This window comes from Theropithecus gelada, chromosome 17, assembly GCF_003255815.1.
Source record: "Theropithecus gelada isolate Dixy chromosome 17, Tgel_1.0, whole genome shotgun sequence".
NCBI classification, from domain to species: domain Eukaryota; kingdom Metazoa; phylum Chordata; class Mammalia; order Primates; family Cercopithecidae; genus Theropithecus; species Theropithecus gelada.
This window is the reverse complement of record NC_037685.1, coordinates 16,818,985-16,831,461: the sequence shown is the minus strand read 5'-3', so window position 1 is coordinate 16,831,461 and position 12,477 is coordinate 16,818,985. Positions and strand designations below refer to the sequence as shown.

General features: G+C 34.4%; 1 protein-coding gene across 1 annotated transcript in view; it reads right to left on the bottom strand.

The window, feature by feature from the left end:
- Window positions 1-703: 703 nt before the first annotated feature.
- The window catches only part of SCEL (sciellin), a 119,913-nt gene continuing 108,139 nt past the window's right edge, over window positions 704-12,477 (bottom strand). The window contains exons 29-33 of the mRNA XM_025364287.1: window positions 11,369-11,440; window positions 8,633-8,707; window positions 5,191-5,299; window positions 3,174-3,276; window positions 704-1,722 (exon numbers count right to left, since the gene is read on the bottom strand). Coding sequence (XP_025220072.1) covers window positions 1,706-1,722; window positions 3,174-3,276; window positions 5,191-5,299; window positions 8,633-8,707; window positions 11,369-11,440 — 376 coding nt within the window. The 3' untranslated portion in view covers window positions 704-1,705. The remainder of the gene's footprint in view (window positions 1,723-3,173; window positions 3,277-5,190; window positions 5,300-8,632; window positions 8,708-11,368; window positions 11,441-12,477) is intronic.

Here is a 12,477-nt window from a genome sequence, read left to right as displayed (position 1 = left end):
ATGTTAATATACTTTAGATGAAAGGGAGGGATACTATTTCATCCATCCTTTTCTGCAGTGAATTTCAACTCTGAGAAAATTATTTCTTTTGATCACTCTGATAGCATATAATAAAAGAACAATAAAACATGTGGCTCAATTACCACTGCTTCTCATCAAGCATGAATTAATGAATATAAAATTATTATTAATTGTTTTTCCTGGCTCCCTCTTCATTGGACAACAATTTTACATTGCTGTATTTTGATAAGCATTTTGTGTTTAACACTTTGTGAACCAGGCTTTAAGAGGAACAGAGGCATGAAATTATTACACAGGAGAATAATTCTTTGAATGTATTAACATTTGGAAAACACATGATAATCTTTTAATCTCCCTAGTTTATCGCAGTTTTCCACAACTGCCTTAACTTCTCTAGAATTCTGCCCCCACTTCCATGTTCCATACATCTTTTTTCTAGAAACAGTTGCTATATGCACATAAAATGGTTTAAAAGTTCAATTTCCCAATGTTAATAATACTAGTTCCTCACATGATTATTACATGTTCAATTTCTTCAGAAAAGTTTCTTAAAAATAAAATATATAGCTTGAGTAGTTAAAAATAAGCTAAACAGTGCAACAGAGAATATAATAGATTGTGATCACTATCATTGACAAAATTAATGTTAGTGAATTATATTTACAAACACTTCACATAAAGATTCTATGTAACTGATAGTTCATTTTATTTTTATAAGCCTTTTGTAAATAGGTGCTATGTAATATGAGTATATATAACATGCAGAAGAACATATCTTTTTAGTCCATAACCATTACTTCTAATAGATTATATGTATACCCAGATTTTCAAATGCATACAAAGAAAATTTAACAAATAATTACATGTAAGCTATACATGTCATATGATTTTACCTGTTACCCGTCAATCTGTTTCTGTTTTTAAAACACAGTTTTCAAACACTATGTCTGTGATTAAACAATGACACTAAAGTTAAATTGTTTATATGTCCTACCTAGTTCAATAGGCTTAATAAACACATATGCATACATGTTTCCAAAGAGCAAACTAAAACCTGCTTTAGAATCAGAGAATTTGGGAAGCAAAAGGAACCTTAGAAATCATGTTATCCAATGCCCCTTATGTTACAAATAGTAGCACAGAGATCTGGAAAGTTTAGTGATTTTTGAGGTCTATAAACTTTTTATGTTAACATCTTTCTGCCCAAGTGTATAAGAAAAGTGTTGTTAGTATTTCTTTTGCAGAGGAAGGAAACATATCTTGCTTTCTTGACAGTTCTTCAGGATGTCAATGTCTATGAATCCGAATTCTTAGAGAATAAAAGGTGAGGAAATGAGAAACTTGGTTTAAATGGAAACCACTCACAGCCAACATATGGAGCAGGGATGGACCTGGCTGGAGTGTAATGCTCACTGCCTATCAGAAGCATCATTCCTTTGACATTGGTATCTGGAACCATTTGAACTTTTTATTGCTAACTCTAACCAGAGACCAGATGGCTCGTTTTATGTGTGTGACCTTATTGAAGACAATTAGATTACTTATGTAATAACAGAATTATTAATTTTGTACAAGAGTTGATCTTCAATGTGAAAGCTTTTCTAGATTACATATTATTAAGATAAAACTTGTAACTTTTAATTCCTTAATGAGTGCTTTTCATCTTGATTTCCTTGTGCCAGAGTTATGGAATCCACTTTGCTGAAAATTAAAAGAAAAAAGACATGCAAATTCCGTACAAAAACAAGCTCATCATTAAAAATTTACAGACAATTATTCACCCAAAGGGCAATGGTAGATTAAGGATTCCACTTTTCCTTCCACTTCTGAAATAATCACTATGGCTTTTGGTCATACTGTGTATATGATGTACCAGATGCCTGGTATGCATATTTATGAGATGTCTGAGAGTCATCTCCTGACAACTTATATGTACTATAAAACATGCAATGCCTATGGAGTACATATAGGGGGGAAGACACAAAAACTTCTGAGTCTTTTGGTAATCACACCCGCTAAGCCACATCATGAACTCTGGGAGAATAAAAATTTTAGAGCTACCACCATGCACATCAGGACCCATGATATAACATTAGATCATCATAAGATTACTAATTCAGGAAGAAAAGTGAGTATGAGAGCTCTCTGGGGGAAGCAGAACATAGAAGGCAAAGTATGAATATAATTAGGTATGTTCTTGTAATTGATTCTGCAGCCTGATGGAATGTGGGTTTCTGATATTTTTTCAGACCATTTTCTAGATGTAGTCTCCCAGTAGCTCATTAATATCACACATTTGTCATTAAATTCCATACTTTGGATCCCACGTAGGAGTCCCAAGTGTTCCTTTTTCATTCATCATACCAATAAGACAGCAGGAAAAAGTGCCTTTCACATAGTACTGTTGACCATCTTCTCAATATCATTTTGGTTATTCTATCTACTTACTACTGAATCTAAAAGTAAAATGTGGATAGTAGCTTTTAAAAACCAGTCAAGTTTCACAGGACTTAATTTTGCTAATTTATGGTACAATGTGCACATCTCTTAAATCAGCTTTTAAACCTTTCATACGTAGCTTATAAAAAATGTTAGTTAAAAACACAGGTCCTCAATATCCTTTTCTCACATTGCGTATGCTAATTAAGAGTGCAAATTATAGTAACATTGATCTTAGATGGATAAAAAACTTAAATGCTATATTTTTGTAGAATTACATAGAATTAACTAAATTTTCAATTTAAAAGTAATATTCAAAAGCATTTAATGCAATAACCAAATTTAGTTAAAAATTATACAATATTCAAGTGCAAGCATAAAATGTCATTTACGAATATGGACTTCAATTTAAACAATTATGTGAGTAGAGAATATCTTTTTATGTTTGGAAAAAATGGAAAATTGTCTAAAATGAACGACCTTTTGGTTTAGTTGTATCTATATCGAATCTGATACCAGAAGGCAATATAAAAGTTGACTGATTTCACACCATTAAACAAAATACTACCATAGCATAAATATCTGCAGCTGAATTATTAACTAAATATAATTAATAAAATGTTTTACTTTATTAAAATACATCATTTTAAGTGATACCAAATGCTCATTAAGGTTAACAAAAGTGTTAAATGCTTACAGAGTGTAACACTTACCCATAATCTTAGAGTAGCAAGGTTCACAGTGTATTGTCTGTCTATAAATCCAAATACTATCACCCGCTTGTAGATTTTCCAAAGGCCGCTTGCATATTTCACACTAAAGAAAAAAAATATATATAAAGTTTCCATTATAAATGAAGTCTAGATTATTAGAGAAACAGACATCATCTCTCTACCATCGAGGCACCTTTAAGGGATGTCTACCACTGAAGTTTTCTACTTCACTCACAGTGGAGTAGATATAAATGTCCAGAAATTGTTTATGCCAAAGACAAGATGACCATTCAGTATCTCAAACAAACACACAAAGGTGCATTTATTGTTTGCTAACTTAAAGGAGAGCTAGTTACGCTGTCCAGGCACAACCTAATGGAGAGAAGAAATAAACTGCTGATCTGACTGGGTTTGGGAAAAAGTTTATTTTGAGTTGTGCTGGTTTGAGGTAGGAAAGGGCTGACCTCTGCTTCAGACCTATCCACTGCTGATTGGCTGACTTCAAAGCATGAGGCTGTCACTGATTGGTTGGCTTTCAGAAGCCAATTCATTGAAGTAAACTGTCATTGATTAATTGGGTTTGTCTAAACCAGTTCATGTGGCTCTCTATTGCTATGGCTATAGAAAAAGCAGTATTTTTCTAAGAGAGTGAAGATGTTTGTTTTTATTCTCAGTAATATTTTATTGAAATTACACTGAAAATAGAAATAAATGATCTAAAATGTAATAAATGAAAATATTTCTATTTACTAAAGGCAATGATCAGGAGAATATTCTTGCTTTAAATTTTTCTGCATAGTAATTTTAATTAAAAAGCTATAAACTAAGTTTTGTTTAATTGAACATATTTCATAACTAAAAAAACTTTGTTCTCATAACTCTAAAACCTGCAGATTATATCTTTATATAGAATTCTGTACATTATGCCCTAAAATTGAAATGTTTTGCTCAAAATGAGTTACTACATTTCTGATTGCTATGTGTCACTGTTTGAAAGTAATAGAAATAGAAGCAATCAATTGACAAAGTATTGCATTATTTGACTGGATTTGATCATTTGTATCAACCATAGAATGTTGCACTAGAAAGAAACCATATATTTGACCCATTGTTTCTCCAACTGACTGTACATTAGATTAATCAAGGAGCTTTTTAAAAATACCAATGCCCAATAATCGCCTCTAAGATTCATGATTTAACTGGGGCTGGTCCCAATCATTCTATTTTTTTCCTCATCTCCCCAGATGATTATAATATGCAACCAGGATTGAGATCCACTGGTCTAGTCAACACCTTATTTTACAGTTATGGAAACTGAGGCCAAGGTAATTTAGGTGGTTGTCCAAAGTCACACTGACACAGTTACAGGCAGAGGCAAAACTAGAACTCAGGTCTTCAGACTCCCACTTAGTGCTTATGCAGTTACACCAAAAACAATGATGTCGATCCACCCAATGTTATGGTGAGAATGCAAAGAAGCATCCTATGAAAGCACAAACTATGAAGTTTTAGACTACTAATGAAAACTTTATTATTATTTATTGAGCCACAATTAATTACAACTAATTATGCTCTCAAAAGCAGACTGACATTCACCTATTGTTAAACCCATTGGTCCTAATTTCATAAGGTAAGAAACTGCTAACTTTCTTCTCAACAATTTATTTTCTTGTTTTGATTTCATCACATATTTTCTGTAATGCATAATTTAGTAAAGTGTTGCAAAAACTTTTATAAAAAGAACAAGTGGTTTTTTTCCCCTACAGATTTAAATCTCTAGGGTAAGAGTGAATAAATGCGTCAGTAATCAACTGTAAGTCTAAAGCCAAGATAGTAATTACAAACCTTTGAGGTTTAGGCTGCAGAACTCAGAAATATTTAAGTAGTGTACTATCAATGTGACTGACAGTGCTTCTGAAAGCTTTTGCTTCATCTCATTTATTACATTAAATTATTATTTTTATTCCAGTCATTATGCAATTTTTTATTTAGTTAAGTGAAATAAACACATCCTTACCTTAAAGCAAGTAGAATGGCAGCAAATTTGTAATTCATCTAAAATCATTTTAGTTTCTACACCCAAGGGTTTTCGGCAATAAGTGCACATATCTCTTTCAATGACAGACCTATAGAGATGTAAGCAATTAAAAATAAATTTGCCATAATACAAAAGACAGATATATTCCCTATAAACTCACATGGAAACAGTATGTTAATTTTGATGATACTTTAGAAAATTTCACAAAAATCAAGGAAAGTTTGGAGTTTACTTATTCTAGTAATAGAATTGACTCTTCTAGTTATCTCAAAATGATATCAAATAACTAACATGAGAGAAAGTCTAAAATTATTAATTTATCAGAAATCAAGAGTACAGCTGGGTGGGACAAAGATGCTCAGTTTCCTAATTAGGAAATATCTCAAGTACTCCTCAGAAGTAGTTGAGGGCTTTTATTTATTAATTTACATATATCGTGTTACAGATTACACGGAAAAAATATGCTGCAGATTAATTTTTAACTCTCAAAATATTCAATAGACCCAAAATAGAAATCCATTCAAGAGCACGTAGATAAACTCGCAAAATGATGAGTCTGTAGTGCCTGGGACTGTAGGGGCCAGAGTCACCAAAACACTCCTCTTGGTGCCACTGTAAGACTCAGGATATAAGGATCCCTATCGTGACAAAAGTTATACCCTTCAGCCAGATATAACCCCACCACAAATTTGATGGGGAAGAAAAGAGACTTTTGTTTATTAAATAACAAATATTAAATATTTGTTAAAATAATGTTCAATGATAAATGATCTGCAGATATGATCAGCAGAATCCAAAATATCTTGAGTCACACCGGAACCTTAAGAAAGGATCCTTTTCCTTTTGTAAGGTCTTAGGACAGTCTTAAACAGCACCCTGCAGAGTGTACCAGTTTCAGGGTATTAGCATGCAGGCCTGACATTTCCAGAGTAGGATATGTAATGGGATAGTGAAATTAAGCAGCCAACATCTAAATAGTGCTTTATATGATATGTGAAGTACACTTTTCTCTGCACTTTACTTACATAAACTCACTTACTCTTCACAACATTTCTGACAAGCCAATATTATTATTTTTATCATCATTTTATTAAAAAAGAAACTGAGGCACAAAAGGATAAGTAACTTGCCACTGTCATGAAACCAGTGAGTGGAAGAGTGAAGATGTGAATGGAGGCAGCGTGGTCCTAACACAATGAATCCAAAGATCTGTTGCGTTCATTGTGTTGAAATGAGTTAGTCATACCCAGGAACCGCTAATCTATTACCAAGCCCAGAAGTAGGAGCAAAGAGGAGAGAGAATGGAAGGGAAAAGAAAGTGGGAGAAGAAAGGCATTATAGCAGATAAACTTTATCTAGCTTTATACTTTTCATCATTCTAGTAACATCTTTCTAAGTCTCGTGTATATAAATGAATATTTTCTGCTTTTATCTGTTCTGTACCCGCTTGCTTATAGCTACCTGGCAAATATTTTCCTATGGATTATCCATAAACACACACACACATGTATGCATACACTTAAATTTCCCATTTAAGACTGTAAGCACTTTAAGAGTAGAAAATAGGTGCTCTATGTCCTTCACGCATTCCGCAGGCACTGATCTAGGCGCTGCAAATACAAAGAGTGGTGAGACAGTCTCCTCTGACAAGATGCTGTTTCCACTGGGGAAACCAGATGCATGATATAATGATCACAGTGGAATACAGGCACAGGGACAGAGTGAGGAGAGCGGAGCCAAGAGAACCACTAACCCCTGGGGTGAAGTCAGGAAAGCCTTGTCAGAAAAAAGTGCTATATGCATTGTTTGAAGAGGAAAGAGCTCTCAAGGTGGGCTTGGTGGGGTAGGGATGAGGGGATGGTAGAGGAATTCCAAGCAGAGTGAACAGAACATACAAAGGTGCTACTCTGGGAGGGTGTTTGGCGGGATTCAGCATCAGTGAATATTCTGCAGGAGCAGGTTCTGAAGGACCACGGAGAATGTGCAAAAGAAGTTGGACTTTATCCCGTTACATGGGAAACCACTTTAAACAGGATTGACCTGCTTAAATAAGAACTGTAAGAACATCGCCAATTTCACACACTATCAACAGCAAAAGGTTGTGGAACTGACTGGTCTCATGGAGAATCGACTTCTGCACTGATGACTAAGAAAAATTTCAAAGCCACTTTAGGAATAGGGTTTAAAGTCTTTCTATTAACAGCAATACTTCTATGGAGAATGTTTTCCTCCCTTAAGTTAATAATTGAAATACAAGCTCAGGAAATGCATTGATGTTGGTATTATCTTTATTAAGATCATACAGTTAGTCAAAGATCTTTTCGAAGCATTATGAAAACCTAACTCTGTTTTTTTTTTAATTGGTTATCCAGATATTTGTTGTTCTGATGCTGGTGTCGATGAATTTACTACTCAAAGAGGTGTGACTTATAGGCAAGACACTCAGCAAAGCATTGCTAGTGGGCAAAATATTGGAAAAGTGACAAGAAAGGGATATAATTTTGATGTCTGGTTCACCCATGTTTCCCTTAGAAAATGGAACATAGGTTCATGTTCTCAAAAAAAAAAAAAAAAAAAAAAAGTACTACGTACACATTAGGTACCAAGCACTGTGTTAGAAGCTGAGACTACATAAGAAAATAAAGTATGTCTCTACCCTCAGTGAGTCATATCTCCAGCCCCTGCTATAAAGAAACACCATCAGTGGAACATCAGACATTTGCATGATGGCTTGTTTCCAGGGCTTGAGTTGAAATGCTAATTATTTATTTTCATTTACTTCACTGGAAATCTGCAGGCCATACTCTCGTAAGTGTCACCTAGGTGCCCCACTAAATGTTAAATGGTAAAAGAGGATCATTAACAGCAAAAACCTGGAACGGGGCCAGTTCACCAGCACTCAATCAATACTCATCATAACTCCACTCCTGGGAACTGAGCTTGGGCCCAGAGTGGGTCACAGCAGCATATGTGCACGGCTGTTTGTAAGCCAAGCAGGTTGCAGAAAAGCACAAGAAGCGGGTGTTGAGCGCGCAGTCTATGGATGCAATGAAGCCTAAACGCTAATAATGTGGCAGCCCTGGGGCCTCCTAGGGATCACCAGGGGCTGGCCTGGGAGGCAGCTGTAAGGCACAGAAAGGTCTTTTGATAATAGGCATCAAAATCAGACAGCAGCAACAGCCAGGAAGCCAAGAAACAAATTCCTGGATGCAGAAGTTGTTGTCATTGAGATGCACTTCTGTCCATGCACATACATGACAAGAAACATCAGCAGAACCATCTCCAAGGACAAAGGACAGCATGAAATATATATATATATATATATATATATTCGTATATTTTATATATACATATATATAAAAATGTGTGTGCATGCGTGTGTGTGTGTACTTTTTATGTATGGAAATAAAGACATACTCACCTATCAGAAGTTGAATAAACAGTTTGTATGTATTTTCCGGAGATATTCTCCTGATATCCATCCTTGGGTGATTTACTAGGAACAAACATATACAGGCATGTGAGAGTCAGGCAATTTTCCTTATGTAGATAAGAAAACACACTCACACCATCTCATGAAGCCTCATAATATTTTATCTTTGTGTATGTTACAAGCCAGGATGATGTACTGACACCTTTTTTAATCTGTAGAAATATTGATACACAAGTCACCCCCAAACTGACATATATACCAAAATAAATAGAGAGTAGGGTAAGGAATACAGGAACAAGTGTGAGCAGGAAAAGAAGTCCTCATCTTTCATGAAATTTATACTTGCACCTCATCTGTTTACTAAAGAAAGCTACGCAGAATGTAACGTGGATAAAGAAAATAGTCAAAGCACAAACAGGGCAAGCACACAGACACACCATTCACAGGGAGAAACTGAGATTCTTGAACGTTTAGAAAAAGTACCCAAAATTTTTATTTTTACTTGAATAAATCCAAGAAAGAATAATTTAGAATGAAAGCAAAAGAAGTATGATTTTTAAAAGTCTTCTCTTTTCTATTATGTAGATTGTCCCAGCTTTTAAACACAACACTTTCCTGGAGACAAATAAAATCTGTAATGTCCTAACCAGCTGGTTCCCTTAATTGCTTCCCAAGCACTTATGCTATCTGGGCATATATTAAGAATAGAAGCAATATGTTTCTTTATTTCATACAATGAGTGATAACCACATGGCCCTCACTTGGGATTTTTAAATGAGAAACCTATCTCTCTCTCCAAATTTCGTGGAGGCAGACTGCCGTCAGAACTAAAATCTACTTTATGAAACCCATAATCCCACAATGCTACATAAGAATTTGCACATATTTATGTAGGATGTATGTCATGATTCCCATTTTATTGATGAGGAAACTGAGACTGGAAGAGTAACATCACTGAGGCTACATGGTCAGGAAACGACAAAGAAGGATTCAACCTCAAATGTAACTCTAGGGATTCTGTGCTGTATCACACTGTCTGTCAATGTAGATTTTTAGAGAACTTAAGGATGTCCAAGGTACATCACCATCCTTGCTAGGTTAAGGTACAGGAGGCAACCAATCCTTCCAGAGGCTTCTGGCCAACAGACTATTAGCCTGATACGACACAATATTAATATTATCTTTTTATAATGACGGTGCTCAAACTCAGATGCACATTAGGAACATCTGAAGAGTTTGTTAAAACACAGGTTGCTGGGACGGAGCTGTAGAGTTTCTGATTTAGCAGGCAGGAGTGAGGCCAGAGAATTTTTATTCCTAGAAAGTTCCCAGGTCATGCTCATGGTGGTGGCTCAGAGACTATGCTTTGAGAATTACTGTTCTATATGTGAACACGATACACATATGTACAGGGTATATACAGTATGTACTTTAAAAAAAAACCATAGTCATCATAATAAAATAAGTATGTTTTAGTCTTGGTACTTCCAGGAATCAAGTTAATATTATTTTATCCAACTATCCTATTAATCAAAAAAATCTAGAGCATGATGTTTAGCAGAATATTCCTAATTCTTAAATAAATTATTCATTATGCAAAAATCAATATTGTGGTTGTTTGGCATTAGTTCCCATAAGAAATTTCTTTAAAAATCAAAATGTATTGATGTGACATTCCGTAAGGATAAAAATGTGAGAGATTATGTAAATATAGAAAAAAAGCCTATGTTATTGTTCACCAATATTTCACACCTTGCCTTTACTATAATACTATTTGATATTACTCATCTGTTTATCAATTTATTTCAGATTCAGTAACTACTTGCTATTTTAAAGTTTACTCTGAAGTGTTTTAAATTTTAGTTTAATTGAAAGACAGCAGAAATCACTGACTTGAACACACCAGAGAGTGAGAATTGGATTAAGGAAAAAATCAATCTTGATGTTGCATTTTGCAAGGTAAATTATGCATGGGTTTGAGAAACCTTTTTTGGAAGATCACTCACCTCCTGACATGTATTGAATTTCCTGGATCCCCATCACGACTGCCTTCCACACAGAAGGCTGCCTGAATACACTTCTCTTAGACCCCTTTGAAATGGGCTTGTCTTAACATATGGGTCATGTATAGCAGCATTTGTGTGCCCCACCATTATTGTACTCCACAATTGGGACAATTCTTGTTTTATATTCCTTGAAAACCAAATGAATTGTTGAGCCCTGACCTTGGTTTACATTTTCCCCAATATCCATCACTCCAAGCAGCAGATTTCAATTGAAACATCAATATCGTACAACTTGGGCCAGGATGCACTACTCAAATTTATACCCCTTATTTTAGATTGGCAGTAAACAACTGTAGATAGAATCAGTTAATTCAAGTGGAACTCCAAATTAGTATAGGAATAGTTGTGCATTTTATAAAGCTTATTTTAACCATATAGTTATATACATTTATGTGAGGACTTTCAAATGGCAACCCTATTATGTATACACGTGTTATATTAAAATATTATTGAGTTCATCTAATGACTACAATTATTTATAGCCCAAGTACATAATATCAGAAACATTATAGAGAATTATATATGTAGAACTCAGTGTACTCATAAATGGTCTTCTATTTGAAAGAAGCACACCCTAAAACAATAGCATCTCTTATTAAACATAGATCCTTTCAAAATTATAAAATGAAGCAAAATATTTGAAATAAATTTTGAATACCTATTCTCCACATATGTCCTTGTGTACACAACAGTATCCTTTGGTCCTGCCTGCTTGGCTCCAGTGTTAGTGCTGCAAAACAAATCATTTTACTTCATGTTTAAAGTTTATTTGCAAGGATAACATAAACAAGGCTATTTTCCAATTCAAAGCAAAATGTAATGTATATATGTTCCTTCTGAGCTATAATTGTTAAAACATCAATGTTAGAGTGGTATTAATACAGCACTGCAAAAATGTTTTATCTCCCATTTTGTTTTTAACTTCCACTGTCTTGGTTTACTTCCTAAGTATTGTTACAAAACTTGATCACTCGGTAATTCTTTTATAGAACATGAGGATTATTTTTGAATATTTGTGTAATATGTTATAGTGTCTCTTTCTTTGATGTCTCGTTCATATTTCCAAACCATAACTTTCTTCATGAACCTCAAACCAAAAGTAGACCTTAATTAGCTATCATGACAATATATGATTTGACCAAGCCTTTAGATCTACCTAAAGAATGTCACACTAATGTCACAATCATGCTTTTTTAAATTGCAGACTTTTTAAGGGAAAATCACGTTTGATACTTTCCTACCAGATGTCACACAATGACACATTCATGAACTTATTTTTTTGTGTAAAGCTGTTTATACAGGTAACCCCACATAAAATTAGAAATTTCTGCATTTCAAAGAAAGGGTCAAGTTGGGTGTGGGGTATCTTTATAAAACAAAAGGAGAATAATCCTGTCGTTTATTCTTCAGTTGGCCACGGTACCTGAGATTGTTCCTGGCTTCATAAGAATGGGAAGCAATTCTTGTGGACTGGTTGTGCAGAGGATTGGTGAACTCGTTGACTTGGGCATCTAGCCTGATAAAGCAAACACAAGTATTTGGCACTTCAAATCAAGGTCACTAGAAGTTTTTTGTGTTATTAAAATTCTTCTCAATTAACATTATTTTACAATGTGAATCTTTTTGTGTTTGCCTGGCTTCTGCACAGATAACACAAATAGAATGCATGTACTATTTTACTCCCTCTACGGAAACCTCTGCCTTACCTTTAAGAACAATCTGTAGGTATGTGCCACATTAGCTAACATTGCTCTTTTTTTTTTTTTC